The sequence below is a fragment of the Phyllostomus discolor genome, chromosome 12 (genome assembly GCF_004126475.2).
Source record: "Phyllostomus discolor isolate MPI-MPIP mPhyDis1 chromosome 12, mPhyDis1.pri.v3, whole genome shotgun sequence".
In the NCBI taxonomy this organism is placed as follows: domain Eukaryota; kingdom Metazoa; phylum Chordata; class Mammalia; order Chiroptera; family Phyllostomidae; genus Phyllostomus; species Phyllostomus discolor.
In genome coordinates this window covers 13,912,522-13,934,615 of record NC_040914.2, presented here as the reverse complement: position 1 = coordinate 13,934,615, position 22,094 = coordinate 13,912,522, and the positions used below count along the sequence as shown (strand labels likewise).

General features: G+C 42.7%; 1 protein-coding gene across 1 annotated transcript in view; it reads left to right on the top strand.

Annotated features, from left to right (window-relative positions):
- The window catches only part of LOC114511419 (carcinoembryonic antigen-related cell adhesion molecule 3-like), a 178,443-nt gene that overhangs the window by 30,748 nt on the left and 125,601 nt on the right, over positions 1-22,094 (top strand). The window contains exon 2 of the mRNA XM_036012783.1: positions 20,094-20,444. Coding sequence (XP_035868676.1) covers positions 20,094-20,444 — 351 coding nt within the window. The remainder of the gene's footprint in view (positions 1-20,093; positions 20,445-22,094) is intronic.

Genomic DNA, 22,094 nt, shown 5'->3' with positions numbered 1-22,094 from the left:
CTTTATTTCTATTTTGTTTATTAGCTTCCACAAATAAGTGAGATCATATGGTATTTGTTTTTTTTCTGACTGTCTTACTGCACACACAACAACATGAGTTTATTCTAAGAATTTTCAAACATCTAGTCAAAAATAAGTATTCTCAGAAGTGTGGATTCTGGTCAAAAGACAGCTTCATTTTTATTTTTTTTGAAGAAACCCCAGATTGTTTCCAACAGTAGTCACCTGCATCTGCATACTCAGACTGAGCCTTTGTTTATATGCCTAACAGCCATTGGCATGTCCTCTTTGGGGACGTGTCTATTCAGGACCATTGCCCATTCTTTAAATTGATTGTTTGTCTTCCTGGTGTTGAGGTGTATAAGTTCCTTACATAGTTGAAAATTGATCCCTTATTCAATATATCACTGCCAAACATGCTTATCCCTACAGTGGGCTGTCTTTTCATTTTGTTGATGGTTTCTTTTGCTGAGCAGAAGCATTTCCATTTGATGTACTTTCATTTGTTCATTTTTTTCTTTTGTTTCCTTGCCCTATGATATATTTCAGAGAAATCATTGCTACAGAAATATCTTACATTTTACTGGCTATGTTTTTTTCTAGGTTTTTTATGGCTTTACACCTTTCATTAAAGTCTTTTTTTAGTTCATTTTCTGAGGTATAATTTGGTAACTTATTTTTATTTTTTTGCATATACCTGTTCAGTTTTCCCAACACCATTTTGTAAAAGGACTATCTTTATTCTATTGTATTCTTTTGTCTCCTTTATTAAGTATTAGTTTTCCACATAGGTGTGGGTTAGTTTCTGGGCTCCCTCTTCTGTTCCATTAATGTATCTCTTTGCTCCTATCACAGTCTATCCCTGTTTCAATTAAAATGGCCTTATACTATAGTTTTATTTAAGGTATTGTAATCTCTCCTACTTTGTTCTTTTTTTTCCTCAAGCTTTCTAAAGCCATTTGGGTTCTTTCACTTTTGGTTCTATATACATTTTTAAATTAAATTAAATTAAATTAAAATTAAAATTAAAATTTAATTTAATTTAATTTAATTTTATATTTGATAGATGGAAGGAGAAAGAGAGGGAGAGAAACGTCAATGTATGGTTGCTTCTTATGTGACCCCCGCTTGTGACCTTGCCTGAAACCCAGGCATGTGCCCTGACTGGGAATCAATTCTGCCACCCTTTAGTTCACAGCCTGTGCTCAATCCAATGAGCTACACCAGCCAGAGCACATTTTTAGAATATATGGTCTAGAAGTGTGAAAGATGCCATTGCTGTTGTAATAAGAATTTCACTGGACCTTTATCTCCTAGACGTCTTTAACTCCTTGTTTACATTTTTTCTAGTTACCTTAGATTTATCCTGTTTTTGTTTCTGTTGTTGTAAAAGTAAAAGGGGTTGTTTTCTAGTTTCTCTTCCTGATAGTTTATTATTGTTCAATAGAGTTGTTATCAATTTCAGAATATTAATTTTGTATTCTGCTACTTTGCTGAGTTGATTTATTTGATCTAGTTTATTTGTGGAAAAGCTTTAAGGTTTTCTATTTACAATATCATGAAAAATACAAATAATAAGGTCAGAGGCAAGGTCCAACCCTCTCTTGACATGTTGTCACCTGAACAAAGGCAATCACTTTTCTGCAGAGGTAAAGATCATCCTCAGGTGAACTTTACAAACTTAACTACGGACTGTGAGAGGCTGAGATGTCAAAAGTTGCATTGTGGCTCCAGGTCCGAAGCCCATTCTCTATCTGTCACACCTTCTGTTTCTCCACAGAGCCTGTGAGAGTGCTAATGTTATAGTCACCAACCCTGCAGTAACAGAGCATAAGGACACTGTGCTGCTGGTTGTTACACAGTTGTGAGCTCCACTCAGGGTTTTACAACATTGACAGCCCACGTCTCTTTAGGAGGGTGAAGGTGTCCAGTGTCTACAGAACCTTCACATAGACCTTGTCAGGAGAAAGGATGTGGGAATTATGAGTGTGATGCCACCAACCTCAGAGTTTCTTTGAAGGTGAGACTCACAAACTTGGTATAAAATATAAATGATACTTTTTTCTCACCTCTTATTAAATGCTGAATAAATCTTTTGCAATTTTTAAATAGATTGGTTGTGAAAGTGGAAAATTGTTAGAAGACTTGCATTGAGTCACGAAATGCTCAATGATAACCATCTCTACAGGGCAGGAGACACTGAGTCCCCTCAGAGGATGGGCAGTTGTCATGTGATGACCAGTGGAAGCATGTGATGAGCTTGCAGAAATTCAAGTTCTGTCCTTTTTTAGGGGTCATGTGGAGAGTACTTGGACACTATGTGAACAAGAAGAAGAAGCTGAAAGACACCTATGTGGGTAATAACACAAATCTCTTTCTCTGTGTTTGACTTCTTTCCATAAATTCTAACATCTTCTTGAGTCTTCTTATTTACATGGTAGTAGGTTTATTTGCATAAGTTTAGGATGACTGTGTCCCTTTTATTAATAGAATATAAGTCCAACCATTTCTTATACTAACAAAGCTTTGGTTCAAATGTCCTAGTTCAGACTGATGCCCACAGCAGTAAAAATAACCTCACAATTTATGAAGCTAATTTGGACCTGATGTTTATATTGGTATTTCTTGGATAACAGGCCATCACTCGAAACTAGGGTTCCTGCAGGTGGGTTGTGAGAGTGAAGCTTTATACATCAAGAGGCTATTAAAACTCCCATGTTATGTTTTATAGAAAAACCTGCAGCAGAACAAATTATGTGGTAAATGTCAGTTCCTCTTCCCTTCAGTAACTGATCAGGACAATGCAAATTATAGTAGCCATGTCATAGGAATAGAATACACTTGTTTGTTTGAATGATGTGTGAACAACAACAACAACAAAAGCAATAAAAGGTGAGTGCAGAGATATGTAAAAATACAGCATCCTGGGAGATGCAATCCTGGCTCTGTTCAAAAACTTCCAGCTATTTAGCCCCTGTGCCTACATTGTTGGGAACTGACACCTCTTGATAAATATCAGACAAAGATGGAGATGCAAACTGGCTCTTGGCTGAAAGAGATTTAGTTGTGGGTCCCTCCACTGTGAAGAAAGGATTTGTGTTATGAACAGAGTTCCTAATGTTCCCTCAGAGTCCTGAATCTTAACACAGGTTCTTTCTGACTGTAGGGCTCTGAAATCTATCTTTTTTTTTGGACCATTTCACTACAAATTTAATAGCAATTTAGTTATTGCCAATTTTGTATCTGGTCATTTGAAACATACCTAAGTCGTTTTGTAACCTCCTTGCCAGTGTTAAGAACCAAAGAATATCTGTTGAAACACCAGTCCCATTACTTTGATTTAATCTTCCTGGTGTGGCAGTCTCTAAGGAAGAGAAGAATCCTACCTTAGTTGAGGAACTTTGCAGCCAAAACAAAGAAGGGCCTCCTGTTAAGGTTACATGCAAAGTTTTGCTTTTCTCTGTCTAAAGTCAGATAGCAAACTCACATTCCCGTGGTTTCTTCTGTTGTAAAACCTTCCAGGCTTTGTATCAGGGGTGTTGAGTTCTCTCTCACTGTCCTATTGTATTGTCTTTAATAAAGTCTTATCTTTATTTTTAACTGATTCCATGAAAGTTTCTATTTAACATAACCTCCCTGTACTAGTTAATCTTGACATCTTACTCAAAGTGTCAATCCTTAACACATTTTCAAATGTTCTAATGTTTTCCTTATCTTGTTAATTTAAAAAAAAAATGTTTGCAATTTTCTCCCTCTCTTCCTACTTGATGTTCACAGCAGGAGATGACGTGAGTTTCCAGATTCTTATGGAGACCCACATTGCCTCAAAGCAGCCTTGCCTCAGAATCCATGGGGACTTGCCAGCATGAAAGGGCACATTTCCACAGCGCCCTTAGCATCAACAGTGCACTCATTGTACATACATTTTCAAGAAAGGTGATCACAGAGATTTGAAAAGATATTCTGCCATTAATCTCAACTAATCTAGTGAACATGCAGGTCTCTGCTCTCAAACCCTGTTTGACGTGCAGCTCGGGGCAGATATAGTCTTCATTCTTTGCAGGGTTTTTTTTTTTGTTTGTTTTTACCAATTCCACAGGCCTGTCCTCAAATCCTTCCACCAGAATTAGCAAATGGATAACAAATCTCTTCTCTATTTCGATTTTTTTCCTGATCCCTGTAGCCTGTCGTGTATTAGGCTGAGATCCTTGGGGACCTGTCCACAGGTGGATTGTGTGTGAGCAGAGGTGAACACAGAGTGAAGTCATAGAAGAATCGGTTCTACTCAGTGTCAGATGAGAAATTGTAAAGCCTGGGGGGTGAGATGGTGTTAGGCATTCTATGGTTTCCAGGGACCTTAAACATGCCATGCAGGAGGGGTTATTTTGGAAGCTCAGAATGAAGCTGAATAATATGAGTGAGGGTCTGCCCTACCTTTTGCAGGAGGGGCCACTGGGGCACCTGTGGTAAAGTAAGGATGCCATGGTAAATATAAGGACTTCAGGAAGGCACCTGTTGTCTAGATACCCCTTGTGTCTCACTAATTCTTTGTTGCCCAGAAAAATCCTCTAGCCTTGTAGGATCTAGTCTTCTCAACTACCTGTAAAGTTCTCACTGTGACTTGCAAAATAATAGAAGATGTCATTCCTCCTTTTTTTCTCCTTTGCCCAAATCATTTTATATACCCTATTTTTCCTGGCATACATTGGAATTTTTAGGTTTATGTAAATTCTCTATGCCACTGCCACTTTGGTACAAACTAGAAGGATCCTGCCCATATGTCCTTATGTTCTCCTGGAGATTCTGGTCCAGTATTGTCAGCACCTTGTGGCTGTCAGAGGAGTGACAAACCTAGGTATGCCTAGGAGGAATGAAAAATCACCAGGCAAGAAAACAGTACTGTGGGAAACTGTAGCCTGGAAAAATGCCTGCCTGGGAAACTGGCTACTGACCTACCCAGGGCAGACACACGCCCGGCTAAGATTGGGGTCTGGAGTTGGTCTATTTGGTGTAACAGAATGCAGCTGTAACTTGAGCCTGACAAGATGTATCAAGAACAGTGGTCAGCAGAAATGGCACCCAGCAACCAGCTGTACCCAATCAGACTCTGACACCCCAACCAGTTACCCTTCCTGGAATTTTGCTCTTAAAATCCCCGCCCTAAGAAAACCGAGCAAGTCTTATCCTCCCATGGTTGGTCCCCAACCTCCCTAGGTTGGCTACATTTTTCCTCTTATTGCCAGCTAATAAACCTTGCTTCTTAACTGTTTTTTTTGGTTTCTTGAGCAACTCTGACAGAAAAGAGACCACAACCCTGAAAGGGCACACCTGAAAAAGCTGATGAATATTATCTTGATGTAGATCTTCCCTGAGACCTCACCTGAAATTTTTACCTTTTGAAACCAAAAAAAAAAAAAAAACTCCTCAAGACAAAGAAATCAGTGTGTACTCTTCTTGAGGCACATCTACTGATTTTTTTTTATTGTTGTTCAGCTATAGTTGTTTCCATTTTCCTGCCACCACTTTCCTCCCTCACACCCACCTCCCACCCTCAACCCTACTCCTTCCTGGGCTGTGTCCATGGGTCCTTTCTATATTTTCCTTGGGAGATAAATTTTCTTTTTTCTAATCTCTAAGGGTTCTCCATGAGACTTGCAACCAGGAGACCAATGGGCAGCAGCAACTCATCCCAGAAAAACACCCTAGATCTTTCCACAAGTCTTCATCTATGTGATTCTGCAATAAGCTGACAGCAGCTACTCCTAGTCTCACATCCTTCCCATAGTGTTGTCAGAGAGCCACAGCAGCCCAACCAGGTCTCTCTTCTGCTTCTTCTTTTATTCTGGCCCATCTGTGTATTTTGTGTCCCCAGGTTTAATGAACATACCTTCAAAATTACCTGGGCTTGTTTCATGAAGTTCTTCCTGCACAAAGTCAAGAATCCTTGCACTACTGGCTACCCTTAGGCAAACTCACTCTGGGCCAGGCCCCTTTTCTAGTAACATTTTGAAATTTAGAAGAAATGGTATTGCAAAAAGAAGTAAAGAGATGCGTAAGTGTTAAGAGGCATGAAAAGTAAATGCTTTGTCTTAATAAGTTGGTCATGTTTGAGTGAGTAAAAAGAGACAAAATGATATCAAAGGAAGTTGTAGAAGTTTGCTAGAATAGAAAAATTGAGAAAGTAATTTTATGAGTAAATACTAGAACCTAATGAGGTGAATGTCCTTATACCCTAACTGAACAAGGATTACACTCTATTAATTCAAATGAAAGCTGAAGTGTCTACACAACATGGCTTTTCATACCTGCTGCTTAAGCACAGGAAATTTATGTATGAATCTTTTACTGTATTTCTTATAATGGGGTGAATCCAGGTCCCCCTAAAGAGCAGTTTTTAATGAAGTACAGAACTCATGGTGTCCAAAAATATAGGGGTTTGGAGCTACTTATATTACATGGCTTAGAAAGCAGGAGAGACAATGAAGGGCTAGGGACAGGGATAATGCGAGACTTTGCAGGGAAAGAAAGGGGTGAAAGGACTCTTGCTGGTGGGCCACAAGAAGGTGTCATGTGGTTTTGGATTAAAAACTGGAGATCTAGGCAATACCACTGATGGTGCTGGGAACAAGGGGAGATCTGTCAGCAGAGCAGAGATTACTGAGAGGAACTGGGAGAAGTGAGATACAGACTTCTGTTTGTTTGTTTGTTTTTTAATTCTAGATGATGGATACTTCTGATTGTCAGATTCTGACACTTGCCTACCAGGGGGAAGGAAGGACTGTGTGTGTTTGTGGGTGTTTCAAGGAACTTTGGGATTTTAAGGCAGACATTAAGTCATTACTCTAAGTTTGTATAACTTTGTAATAAATAGTCCCTTTCTTTTCCACCAAACTCTGGCATTGAGAGTCATAATTCTAATTCAATGGTGGTGGGCAAAGAATCCACAGTGACAGAGGGACCCCGTAACCTCCAGGTCCATTTTGTAACATCCTCATCTGTGGAACTTTTAGATGGTAATTGTATGTGAGAGTGTTCTGTTCTTATAGCCTGCTGTCATAATAAGCCTTAAGGTTCCACCTTCCAAGTGTAGAACTAGCAGAAATCAGATAAATAATTAATAATTAAAAATAGATTGGTTTTAGTAAATAAGAACCCATCATGGGGCAGATGGTTAAAACTGGGTTGGTATATAGTGTGTTCTCAAACTACAAGTTAAAGTAATACAAGATGCAAGACAGAGAGAAATGAGACACCACATTAGCACTAACTTAGATCATGAAAGCTTATGGGTTAGAAATGTTCCAGAGTGTGTCTAATAAGGCCTGTGGGACATGACTGCCTCCCATTTACCTGCTTTTTCCTTTGAGTCCACTTGTCTTTTACTTCCATTCATGGTTGAAGTCTTGCTGTATCACCAATGGTTTGTGGTTCAGCTAGACAAACGCTGCCACCAAGACTTCCTAAGAATCCCTCCCTGGCACTTGAGACAATATTATCTAACCAAAAGATTGGTCACCAATGCATTCTTTAGGTTGATGTATAACCAAATTGGTCAGTGTGGACAAAAAAGGGCCCACATACTAAACCTGACAAGCTCAGGGGAGGCCTGCATGGTGGGACTTACAAACTCAGAAACCTGAGGTGACTACATAGAATGGTCTGAAATTAAAACTTTTAATCCAAAGTGATTCATGGTGGGTAGTCATGTCCTAGGCTGCTATCTTTCCTGACAAAGCACAGTCTTCATGTTACTGAGTGTGTTATTGTCTTTTTGCCTCCAGCATAGCGTACCTTTAAAAGGTGAGAGGAATTTTTATTCCTGACCCCCACTACACCATGGCAGAGACCATATAACTTCGCTTCACTATTGTTATTGTCTTCATTGTTAACCACTAACGATTCTGTACCAACCAACCTAACAATTGTATGTGTGTATTTGTTTTACTTTTTACCCAGTCTCAGAGATTTGAGCACTTTGCTTTCTTCCACCTCCCTAATCTTTTTCCAATGGATTTAATATAACCATGCAGGCCTCTGCCTTTCACTGTACTCTATAAAATAAGGTGCAAAAATGTCACTTTATAGAACATTTTCTCAATCTATTGTGATTTTGTTTCCTGCAATTATCCTATTTGGCTGGCATAAGCTCATAAAAATTCTCTTCAGGTTGAAGCATTTCTTATGTTGACAGCTGAAACTTCTAATCTTCTGATCACAACTTGGTCTTTATGGTGACCTGCCCTCACTCTGAAACTATCCAGAGGCCTTCCAAGAGTTTCCTCATCACAAGAAAAGGCACTCTCAGTACCCACATCATTTAGAAAATTCCAGGAGTTTTAGATGTCCTTGTCTAAAATCCAAGAAAGAAGTCCAAACATATTTTTATGACATCACATGAGGCAACTGATGTTTACTGAGGTGGGGTCACTCCCCAAAGTCACACAGCCCGCATGTGGGCTCACAAATGTCATGTATTATCTGTGGGCACTTGGCATATATCCTTCATCTTTTTAGGTTTCATCCTGTACCAGAGGGATTAAAAGATAAACACTACCTTTCTTCTACTCCTAGTGACTGAGATCCAGACGTGAATTAAATGCAGTTTCTGAGGTTCACTGGTTCATAATTTAGAGGGAATGTGACAGGACATAGCTGAGCAGTAGCTATTCTTAGGTGGGAGCTGACCAGCAGCCATTCCCAGACAGCAACCATTCCCAGATAAGCAGTTATCTCAAAGTCATACATTAACCCCCATTTTAGCAGCTGCACTCCTTCCCCTCCTCCTTCCGCCTGTGTAACAAGCATATAAGGAAACTCCAGCTTGAGCTCAATGCCCAGAATTTGTATTTTTTATTTCCTCTGGGTCCGAATGCGTGAATAAACCCCACTTTGCAAACTCCAAGGCCATCTGAGTCGTCTTTTCTGTAACATTTTGGTTTCCTGACCGGGAAATGACTCACCTGAGCAAACTGTTGCCTCTGGTGAAAGCGGCCTTGGGGCAACTGGTGGGGCCCCGGCAGTGATAACGAGGTGCACACACCTCAGTGATTTCAGGTCCTGAATATCCCGGGCTCCTCAGGCTTGGCCCCCAGACCCACCTTTGCCCCAGGATGGTGGGGTACAAACTGGTGGTATCTGGGTAGGCGCCAATCTGGAATCTGGTAAGTGCACCTCGGGGGCCAGGAGTCCAAAAACCAGGCCCAATTTTGGAGTGGAAGGAGGGACTGATCACTCCTCAGGCCGTAAGGCCCAGGCAGGGCTCCCACAGTTTGGGAGGCCCAGACAGGGTTCCCACAGTTGGGGGGGTGGGAGCGTAATAAACTCGGTGTGTTTGTGTGAATGACTATGTTTGTTGCTGCACGGGGGGAAGCCTATGGAGCGTGAGTGAGCCCTAACCTGCGGTTCCCGGGTCTGTCATATGGCATAACGGCTGGGAATTTAACCTGAATTCTACACAGGCAGCCTTTGCTAATATGGAACCTAAGTGCCCCGAGAGGGGCGAGGCCAGGTGGGCGACGTGAGAATTCCTTCCCTTGTCTGTCAGCACTGATCAGGAGAATTCATCATGGTGGGGAGGGGTCCTGCCACAGTACTATATCGTATGTATGTTGGATATCCGACAGCAAGCTAGGTGCTATGCCGCCATTTTGGGTAAAATGGAGGACGAGCCACGTAAGTGCCGCACCGTGGAAGGTGGAGTGTGTATGATTGTCACTATCTTGGATAATAGGTCATGTGAGAGCCCCTTCATCTTGGAACTGGGCAACTTGCCAGGCTAAGGGCTCTCTTCAGATTGTGGGCTGTATGCTGCTGTTGTGTGGGCACTGCATCAGTCTGGTTCTCTGTGTAACTGGTTCTGATAAGAATGGCTCTGGTTCTCTGGCTGGCGTAGCTCAGTGGATTGAGCTCGGGCTGCGAATCAAAGAATGGCTCTGGTTCTGAAGGACATAAACTGAGGTCCAAGGGCGAACATCTGACCTATAGGGTGTTTGCAGGGTCTGAGCTTCAGAAAACTGCAGGATAGGATGTCTCTGAAAATCTAGGGAATTTAAGGTACCTGCAGTGGCAGGGACTTTTGGCTGCCACATGTGGAGTTTAAGTACAGTCCTTCCCAGACTGGGAAAGAAACAAGGATTGAAAGAGAATGATGGTTAAATCTGAATGAGTAAAAATATGTATAAAGAATGTAAAGTTTTAAACCTGGGGTAAAGGAAACCTCAACTGTTTGTTTTCTGTTTTTTTGGGAAAAGAGCAAATTTCTAACATTGGTGTTGTTTCTGATCAGAAACCCTCTGTATTTGAAGACCTGTTTAAGGTCACCTGTAAGACCTAAGCAAGGTCACCTGTAACCGGTCGGGGAGAATGCCTTTGCCATTTGGGACCTGGAAGGGTCATTTGGGGGTGATGAATGCTTCAGCCAGAGGCAAAGCAGCATGTCTCTGCCAAAAGAGCAGGCCTGAAGGAGCATGTCTCTGTGAGATACCAATGGAAGCATTGCTGCAAGAGAATGCCCCTACCTGTATTGTTCTGGAACTCTGTGTTTTGGATTTTGCTCTGTATTTTCTCTAAAAAGGAAATTAAGGATTCCAGGGAAGGTTGAAACTTCACACTCTGTAGGACAGTAAATAAAAAATAAAAAATATAATATATATAAATGAAGAAGATCTGTGGGACAATGCAAAAATAAATGGAAAAGTAAAAGTTTTAGAAAGGGATTACGTGGTGTTAATAATAGAAGGTATAAGGCATGGAGATGCAATCTTGGTGGGTTACAGAAGCTGTATGAAAGAAGGAATAGAGGGTTTGTGAGTGTTGCAGAATGCTGGAAGTGAAGGTTTTGAGAAGCCCAGTGGATATCAAAAGGGAAGGGATTTTCCTTCACTCTTTGTATTTTTCTCCCTACCTGACCCTCCAGAATTTGGCATTCTGAAGGAGTGACTGAAGACATAAGGTTTCTTTGCATAAAACCAATAAGACCAGTCATTAATAGTAGTTTTGTTAACCAAGACTTTGAGTGGAATGTCATGCCTGAAGGAGGCATGTATGGGTTCTGGTCGTCACCAGAAAGCCCTGAGGAACTAGATTGACTTGCAAAGCCAGTGTAAGCCCACAAGAAAGCCTGGTACTTTGGTTGGTCATGTGGTTTATGGCAGTCTTTCCACAGAAGGAACAAAGGTTGTTTTCCTGAAAGATGGCCAAAAAGGAACCTGTGGGCACAATGGAAGCCTCAAGGATCTGAGTGAAACAACTGGTACAGGTGAAGCCAGATGGTGGATGTGTGGCTCTGCTTCTGTGCCCTGAGGGGTGGACTGAGTGGTAAATTTAAAGGTTCCCTGTGTGAGTTCCAGCATAGCAGATTTAAAGATCATAAGTGATCCAGGCTGCTCTTGGCGTGTTTATGCAAATGAACAGTCAAAATTAAAAGTGGGACTCAAAGTAGTCTCTTTAATAACAGTGAGGGTGATCTTAAGGAGAAAAATTATGGTTCATGGAAAATCACAATTGTCAGTACTGAACATCAGAATGACACAGCTAACTGTCTTGAAAGTGTCTTTTTGTTTGAAAGTTAAAACTGGTTTTGTAATATCATCAAAGATGTAGAATTTACAGGTATGGAGGACCTGTCAAGTTACCATTGCTGAATGTCATTGCACGAAGGACCTTGCAACTGAATGTCTTCCCAAAAGCCAGTCTCACAGGCACAGAGACTGGTCTGGGGACTATTGTGTGAATTAACCTGTGTGTTCTTCTGTTTTCATAGGACGTATGCCTAGGACTTCATTACCTGAGTGATTGGTTGCAATATTGGCCTCACTTAAGGAGCCCATTATTCATCATTGCCCCCTGAAATTGAATGGTTTGGCTGAACTGAGTGGTTGGTTGGGTCGGTAAACAGTTTGGGTGATCTGTGAGCTTCACGTTAGAACTGATTTTCCCTTTTCTGTCTTGATGGCTTGGACAGGAAGCGTTCAGATATCTGAAAGGAGGGAAATCCTAATATATTCCCCTCAGCCTCAGTGAAGTATAATGGGTCACAAGAGTTTTAGATAAGTGTAGCATGCCTGTACACCTTCCTCCAGATAAGCCATTCTTTACTTAAGTTCCTGCCTTTGTCATTTAGTGGTTATGATTTAATTGTGCCTTCCAACTCTTTCCAAATCTGTCACTTCCAGAATATGACCAGGATGCCTATGGTCCAGTAATGCCAGTCTTTGGACAGCAAGCCTGGGACTTTCTGCTGCTGGCCAACTCACCAGGATTCTGTAAGGTCCTTCCCCTTACAGGAAGAACTCCCTTCGTGCTGCACCCCCAACTTCAGGGCACCCCTGACTCATGGTAGGTAGGACAATGTCCATTTCCAGCCGGAAGTAGTTACAAGAAGATAAGACCTTCATCCATTGTTCTTTAAAAGAATTTAAAGTCGGTGTATATCTGAAATGAGAGATTGTTACAGGTTGCAGCCAAGAGCGGGGACCCCATATGGGCATTTAAAATGGGGTCCGTAACTCAAGGCATCCAGGAGATTTTAAGATGTCTTCACCCCTTCCCCCACAGGTGTGAGTTGGGGGAGGGACACACAGAGCAAGAACATGCAGGGCTGTTTTGTACAGCAACAGCTTTACAGCTAATCTATGGCATAGTCATTTGACATACCTATACCCTTTGGCTGGTCACTTAGGTATGCTGAATAGCTGTGACCATGCTCTGGGCCAGGAAGATAAAGAAAGACTCCCCCACCCAAGATGTGACTGGAAGGCAGGTTCCCCAAGTTACAGCACCTGTGTGGGAGCTCGGAGAAGGTTGGCTGTATGACATGGGGCCACACCTGCCGAAACCCATGATGGCAGCTGGACAGGAGCAGTTACTAGCCCATCCAGAATCTGTAGGCCATCAACAAAGCAGCTGTCACCCTCCACCCGGTCATCCTGAACCTGTACACCCTTCTAAGCCAGCTTCCCCCAACAGCAATGTGGTTTACCTTCCTTGCTCTGAAGGATGCCTTCTCCTGCATTCCTGTGGCACCTTCCAGCCAACCCATTTTTGGCTTTGAATGGAAAGATCTGCACACAGCGGTCAAGACTCAGTTAACTTGGACTAGACTGCCCCAGGAGTTTAAGAACTCCCCAACCTTATTTGGGGAAGCCCGAGCGAGCAGGAGACCTGAAGCCACTCGCTAAGGGTGGGGCCGGACCTGACCATTCTGCAGTACATGGACAACCTCCTCCTGGGAGCCCATCCTGGGAATGGTGCTGGGAGGGAACACACATGATGCTGAAGTGCCTGGCTGAATTAAGGTAAAAACGCCAGAGCACATATTGAACACAATCCTACTCTTCACGTCGAGCTGCAGAGGACATGCGCTGTGTATCTGAAGTGACTCTACAGCAGTCCCCGCAGTCCTCTTTCATGGCCTTTCATGGTGGTCCATTAGATTCACCTGCCCCAGCAGCCTATGAGCTCCCTCTGGGTTCCTGTGCATCGCCCAGCACAACGCTCAGCAACCAGGCTTGTTGGAAGGACTCAAGGTATGATCAGGGGCGCAGATGAAAAATGGAAGCTTAGCTAAATTCTACCAGGAAACTGGACTGCCCTGGACAGACTTGCTGCCGCTAGCATGGCCTAGGTTTCAGGAGTCACCGCTTGGATCCACTACAGCTGGGCCAAACAGCAGCAGATCCTGAGGACCTCAGGACTAGGCCTGCACCTAGAATATCCAATGCTGAGGCACTGGAGGACACCAGCCAGTAAAGAAGACACCAAGGAATGGACCATTGTTCTGCAGGGTACCTGACTTTAATTGGCACCTTCGCAGGAGCATTGGAAATTGGACTAGTGACTGTGACCCCTACAGAATGGAATCCTGCAGAGCTGATCACCCTAGAAATAATTTATCTCTTTTTGGTCTCTGCATTTGGGTTTATTGTATGCTTCACTTAACAAATGTGGCCCCAGCCTGCAAATGTAATACCCCCGGGCATAGGATTATTCTCAGTGGTAGAGTGGTCTCTTACTATCTCCCAGGGTCAGCTTTCAGTTCCTCCACTGACATGCCATTGGATTGCATTCAGCCACAGCAATCCCTCTGCACTTGGGGAGGGAAGGTATACTGGACTGGAGTGATATCCAGGACCATAGGATACCAGACCCTGAGGTGTCAGGCATATGGGACCCTGCATCCTCTAGACCTTGATCCAACACCTGGAGGCTACAGTGAATCGTAGGGAAGCCACCAAAGTGTTAGTGCTCCAGAGGTACCAACACCAGTATCCGCAGTTGCACCCTCCAAAGGACCTCAGCCATATAGCCAGGTATATAGTGATGTTAAAGGGATAAAAACACCTTATAGCATCAAATGGGGGATTGTGACAGGACATAGCTGAGCAGTACCTATTCTTAGGTATAAGCTGAGCAGCAGCCATTCCCAGACAGCAGCCATTCCCAGATAAGCAGTTATCTCAAGGTCGTACACTAACCTCCATTTTAGCAGCTGCACTCCTTCCCCTCCGACTTCTGCCTTTGTAACAAGCATATAAGGAAACTCCAGCTTGAGCTCAATGCCCAGAACTTGAATTTTTTATTTCCTCTGGGTCCGCATGTGTGAATAAATCCTACTTCAAAAACTCCAAGGTCATCTGAGTCATCTTTTCCGTAACAGGTGGAATTCAGATGGAACCATTATTTCTGCTGCCATTTTTACTGATGGGCAGGCTGTGCAGACACAGCTTTATGTGAAGAAGTATGTTCTTCTGTCCCCTTGGGTGGGGCTGTAGTCCTGTGACCTTGAAACCAGACATCCAGGATAAACTCTCCACCTTCCATTTCTCTACCTATTTATTGGTTTTATATTTAATAATTGTTTGCATTATAGAGTTTTCTGCACACATCTTTATGGCTGGTTTGCTGGTAATAGTCCCAAAGTGGAAATAACAAAAATGTCCATTAAATGGTGAATTAGTAAACAAAATTAATACACCCCTGGAATGAAATATAACTAGAGCATAAAAAGAAGGAGCTATGTCAAAACAATTGTATTCAGTGAAGAAGCCAATCTCAGCACAAAATTATACATTTTATATAAAAACTGTGAAAATTTCAGAAAATGCAAAGGAATTTATAGTGAAAAAATCCACTGAGACTTTCCTTAACACTAAAAAGGAGGTGTAGAGGTGAAGAAATAAGAGATTACAACAGGGCATGAGGAGACTTTAATAGTATGGGACATGGTCTCTATTTTCGTGGTACAACTGATCTGGTGCATGGATCTGAGAAAACTTCATAAATTGTATACTTTCAATATGTTAATCTGATTATATTCAACTATAATCCAATAAATATATATAAAATTGTACATGAAATATTACATAAAGTATAAGTTGAATAAAAAGTACTACACTAAAAGGAAAAATACTTAATTATAACATGACATTTTCTTGCCAATTTTTCTGCTTGTCCACAGTGTGTGGCAGAATTACCCTGCAGGCTAGAGTCTTTTTTGGACAATGCTGACCCTGTTCACCACAACCCACAGCCAAGCCAAGCCCAACCTCACCAGCATCAATCATTACACAGTCTGTCTAGCTCTCCATGCTCCCCACAGTGGGCTGAGTCTGCTCCTCCATCCAACCAAAAATCAACCCATCACCCCCAAGTCTAGTGTAGGCTGGTTTCTTCTTAATACCCTCTATTCATCAAAGGGGAAATGGCCACTAACTGTACAGGTTGCAGCCAAGAAATCACTTTCTCAGAAGTGCTCTCTGTGATCTCCAGACCAGCTGAGACTCAAGTACATGTTGGGTATGCAACCAAAGTTCTCCCTCACAGCCCTTCACTGGATTATAAGTCCCTAGAGCCATGATTTGCCTGAGACCCTGTATCTGTTACAACAAACACAATAAGCACATGGCCCACATATGGCTTATTCTCTTTGGAGCTTCCAGGGCCCAGCCAGGAGCCTGACATGTCACAGATGCTCCATAAACACTCATTAAATCAATAAAGTAAATCACACAATGGAAGACTGTCACCCTTGGTGACACTTGCAGTCAAATGATGTTTCTTATAGACACACAGGCATTGGTGTCAGCATGAGAGGAGGCCCCCGAATGCTTTGGGAGACCATAGAGTCAGGTTTTGTCTCATACAGTCGTGAGGAAGGAAAGGAATCTCCTAACAGTAAGTGGTTTGACTGCTCTTTATTCTCCCTCAAATCACATCCCTACATAGTCCCACCTTATGAGTTATGTCTCATCACCACAAGCCTGTATTCTTTAAGTTCTCACAGATCTATGACTGGACAGAAACTCTGGATCCTCAACTCCTGGAACAGTTACTGTCAGGGGAGGAGAGAGCATACTCTGACCTGATAACAATAAGGACTGACTTTTCATTCGCAAGGCTCAGGGTGTGTGGGACACCTGTCTGTTCTTTCTGAAGACATCTCTGTATGTCATGATGTCCTGGGGAGCAAGGGAAACTTCTTGTGCAGTAACAAACAGAAGAACCCAAAAACTCTGGTTGCTTGCATCTCGGAGGTGCTAAGATTACTACAAGAAACATTCTTCCCCAAACAGAACACACAGGACCCATGGTTGAGTCTTCACCTGGAGATGCTACAGCTTCTGAGCCTTGTGGGCACACAGGGACACAGATTTGACTTATATTCACTATCCCAATGTAGTGAGGGTGGACACACAGGGCATTTTGGGGATCAGCCTTCCAGGCCAGCACCCTCCTCCAGAAGCCTCAGAAGAATCTTCACCAGGCCCTTCCTTTGAACACTCGAAAGCAGAGAGCTCTGTGAAAAACAGTATATCCCCCTGGTGGGATAGTTTTCCTGACACTGCACTCATAATATTCGGGTCAATGCCTGCCTTCTCACTGAGCTCACCTTATACTCCACAACATCCCGGTGGAGCACATGACATTGGCTACAAGTATACCTCTGTCCTCTAGGGAGCAATATTGAGACAAACATGAAATAGACACATGAACCTGGATTTGGCTAAGATGGAGAAGTAGCCTGATTTCATCCGCTGCTTCAACAGGCCTTTCTTCGGCCCTCCCTCTTGCCTGCTCTGTCCCACCTGTAACTTCTAGAGACAGTTGATAAAAAGGGACTGTGCAGTAACCCTGACAAGCTGAGGGGGCTGCATGGAAGACCTGAGCAGCCTCACAGGAATATTCTGATCAGAAATTTCTAATTTGGCAGGTGATGGCAGATTGACACATCACAAGACTCCATTTTCCTTCGCAAAGGTCAATCTTTACCTTCAGTGAGCCTTGACTTCTTTTACTTTTTCTTTTCCTCTTGGATAGCATAACTTGGACATATCAGAGGGATTTTCTTTGCTGGACCATTTAATAGCACAGAGTCTGGGACAAGTGTATGAGACCAGGAACTCTTTATGTTATCAGGTCCCCTGCATATCTTCTCTGTGTCCTGTAAAGGTGAACTAGCATATCATGTGAATTAGCATAAATCTGAATTACCCATAAAAATAAAAAAGTATATTTCTCCATTTTGCCTTTTACCCAACTCTGGAGATTTCCCTGCTATGTTTTCTGTTACCTCTGAATAGGTTTTATGCAACCTTGTTCACCTGCTACTTTGATTATTATGTATAAAATAAGCTACAAAACTGCCTTCACAGGATTTGATACCTCACTACCAGGCATATGAGGTCAGTTTGGCTCAGATAAACTCATTAAATTGATCAATAAGTTTGGATATATATTTTTTTTTTATTTTGAGAGGGTCTTGGAGCACCTAGTCACTCATGGGGTTCTGTGCTGCTCTGTACCTCAAGAATGGCATCACACATGGTAACTCAAGGTGACCACAAGAAAGCCCGCCAAGCAGAAATCAGAGGTTTTTCTAATAGCCAGGCAACACAAGGACAAATCCAAGAAACAGACATAGAGAGGGGTGGTCTACATGAAGCTGTCCCCTGAAAAATAGAAAGCCCGTAGCCACCCAACATTCCCCAGACTCCTTTCTTCGTGGCACATGCAGGACACATCCCACTTCACACCACAAAACTGAAGGTCCTACTGAGACTCCTGGACTTACATGTTTGTCCCGGGAAGCAAAAGCCAGATTGGTGACAACTTGAGATACAAGAAAGGTCCCCTGTGCAATTATCACCAAGTTTGACACCTGCTCACAGCCAGAGTCATCTCTGTGACCTTCCTGCTGGGAGGAAAAAAACACCTCAAAGCATCAGAGAACATGGAGAAGACCCAGTGCCCAGCTGGGTTTCTGTGTCACAAACAAAAATAATCCAGGTTTTTAGGACACTTGTGGCTCTCTGAGTGTTGCTGACAGTCCCAAGACCAAGTCTCAGGAGTGGTCAATGTTGCCCTTAGTGTGTCATCCTCTTAGGGACACATGTGCCCCCATCAGCATTGCTATTGCAAGTGTACCCTACAGGCCAGTTGGATCAACCTCTCCTGACAGCTTGTCAGATGAAGTACCTCACTGTACCTCAGAAAGTGTAGTATAACAGGATATGGAGACTTACCCTGTGCACAGGAGACCAGGAGAAGAGGTTCTAACTTCATATCAAGTCATCACAATTTGAATGGGCATCCACCTTACCTAGAGATCTGCTGAAGCTGCATTTTAGACTTCACCTAGAAATAGAGGTTTTGAAAAAGTTTCAAAGGGGATCTAATGCACAAGAGAGGTGACATCATTTTGAAAGCTTTTTCAGAGTTAGCTCTAGAATTCCTGCTCCGAAGGGAAAAGTCAAATGTGAAACAGAGAGAGCTGTTTGGGAGGCTACTTTACACATGACAGGGAGCTGTAGGAAATGCCTGAAACCCAGACACCCCCAGGCTTTTGCTTTTGATGAAACAACATGGGAGTGCATGTTTGTGTGTGTGTGTGGTATTGAGGGGTCTTAGAATTTCTCAGGGAACAAAGCATAGGGGAACAGTACTGGTTACAAGGTACAAGGGTGGCAAAAATGAGGGCTGGGAGAGTGAAGGTAATGTGCACAGACCCCACCCCCAGCCCACATGACAAGAATAGTAAACATTCCCCACAATAAAGTTCATTGCACAGGTAAGGCACAGAGTAGATTGCACCATTCTGGACAGAGGTGCCTGTGAGTCTTAAACAACCTCAAGGTTTTCTCAGAAAGGCAATCACAAAAGAGACAACATATACCATGGTGTCACCTTCAATATCTACCCACAGAGGACTTGTCCACTGGCAAAGGCTCCTGCTGGTTGGTGAGTAGGACACAATTCCTTGGGGTAGACTAAGGATCTGAAAAAGAGACTGGCTGGGGTCTGCTGAAGACACCAGTACCTTGAGACAAGAAAGAAGGCTTCTTATTGGACCTGAAACTAAAGGAAAAATGAACAGAGCAGGGCAAGGGAGGGGGCTCAAGAAGAGGAAAATCTCATAATCTGGAAGTAGTGAGAGGCAGAAAACCCTCATTTGCTGTGCATTTTCTGTTATTTGTCCTGCTGATATACTTGTTTATCAGGAGGCACCAGAAATATTTAACAAGGAGTGTTAGGCATTGTCTTTATCACCAACCTTTGAAATGGGCCAATAGATTCCAAGATGTACATGACACTGGCATCATGCATTCACTCAACTCCATGCATTTCTGGGCTGTTGCAGTCACTGAGGTACAAGATAAGACAAGCCCTGTTGTGATTGAGCCCAAGTTCTATGTAGGAGAGAGGAACGAGGAAGGGCCTAGATGTGATGTCAGGTACCCACAATAGCCATGAAAAAAGAGAGTAGGGCAGGTGAGAAATGGAAAGCAGAGAACCTTTATACAAGGTGGTTAGCATGGTGACTTTCAAAAATGCCCCTGAGTATGAGGTTATGCCTGAACACAGTGAAGGGGTGAGCAAAACAAACAACTGCAGAAGAGTATTTGAAACTCCCCAAAATAAAAGCTTCAGAGGTGCTGAAGTAAAGGGGGCCATGTTTCTGACCTTGACCTGAGAGAAACAATCTGATGTGCAGACCAAGGCTGAGATATGAAGAGACCTGTTCAGGATTCAGGGATTCATCTTTCCATCCCAAAATGTAGATATTAATAATGATGTTTTTTTTTCTTGTTTCCTAGTTTCACTCTTAAACTTCTGGAGCCAGCCCACCACAGCCCAAGTGACAGTTGAGTCAATTGAAGCTGTCGAGGGGACTAATGTGACTCTACATATCCACCATAATGCTCAAAATGCAGCAAGTTTCATGTGGTACAGGGGAGAAACTGCTGGTTTCCATAATAATATTGCATATCTTTCAGTAAGCTCTGGCAGACATGTAAGAGGTCCTCCAAATGGACAAGGGATAGTAGAGGATGATGGGTCCTTGCTGTTACAGAATGTCACCATGAACGACTCAGGAATCTACACAATATTGATCCTACAAGAAGGTTGCCAGCAAATGATATCATGTGGATGGCTTGATGTATACCGTGAGTGATTGCTCTGTGACCTCTGGGTGTCAGGTGGGGTGAATTCAACTTCACACAAAGGACTAACACTACCTGAACACTACCTCCATTATTCTTGGCATTTTCATTCAGGGTGGATTTTAGTGCTTAATGCAGGATGCACAGAGAATGCAGACAAACTTTCTAAAACCTCAGTCCCTTTCTCAAACTTCACCCTCCCAGACTGTCAATGCAGACAGAAGGATCAGCTCGATGGGAATATGTCAGCAGTGGAAGATCCAACTAATTTTGGCCTCCTGAGCACCTCCCTATTCACTTGACCTTGAGAATGACTGTGTTGTACTTCATCAGAGTGTAGTCTAAGAGGCCCCCTGAAATCTGTACACAGCTCAGTTCAGAAACCCTTCCCAAGAACCCTGTCCCAGGGAGCTTTACTCCAAGGACCCTGGTGAGCCTGTGCTAGGTTGGATTTGGCCTCCTCAGAAGAGCTGAGTGTGTAACAGTTCAATGGGTGCCCAAGTCACAAGGCTTCTGAGGTGGTCACCAGTCAGGTCTCCTGACCAAGAAATGCATCTTGTCAGAAATGGAATTTGGTCTATCCTCACTTGAGTTTTGTGTGAAGAGCGGAGTTAGACAATGTTCTTGTAGATACTGTCTAACTTGGGGGTCTCAGGAAAGTTCAAAAGAAGGTCACAATCCTTTAAAAGAAACTGAGAAAAAGAGATGCTCCTGGAAGCTCCTCATTCACCAGGGATCAGCCAGGAGTCCTCTTTTGAAGTCAATCAATAACAGATGCCTCCTTTGACCAGCTCTTCTATTTCAAGATTTAGGTCAGATACTCTAAATATTTTACAGTCATTACCCTGACACCCAGCAGCCAAATATTAATTGAGAAGAAACTGAGAAACAGGGAGATATGGTCAGTAAAGGAGAGTCACACAGTCCATGAGCAGGTGATCAGTGCCACTAGAGTTCTGTGTGTATCCACATAATTAATTTTTCTATGTCTGGGGCATTACGAGGGAGTCTTTGGATTCCTAAACCAACAGAGTGGATCAGATTGTTTTCTCTTAGGTGTCTTCAGTCACAGGGATGCATTTTGGTCTGTGAAGGGGAAAAAATGGGGGCAATCTATTTTTACTTTAGAAAAACATTATCTTCAGTAACAATCACAGTCATAGTGTAGATTACCCAGTCATCCCTCTCAGGTGGTCCATACACACCTTCCTGCACTGGACTTGACATAACTCATTTGTTTCCTGTTCTGGTGCAATCTTTCCCACCAGATGTAAAGGAAATGATTTTTCATTCTTATTCTCTGAAATCAGCTCGAGGAAGAGATTTTAACAAGCACTCAGTTGTTTTTGATGAATTAGGAAGAAATAAATGGTAATTGAATGAATGAATGAGTGATCCAAAATCTCTTCAGAGCCTGGAATGTGGATGCAGAGTCCTTGGAATCCTCACCATAGGGAATAGTCTTTCGTGGTCCCAGGAACTAAGATCATCATCTCAGATCCTTTTCTTTTCTCTAATAAAATAGGACTTGCTATTGGTATTAGGCGCTGGGGTATTAATAATAATTTTCACATACAAAAGAATTTTCAGGGTTTTTTTCCAATTTTTATCTCACAGCCACTTAACACAAATTGTCCAAAAGTGCTAGAACTA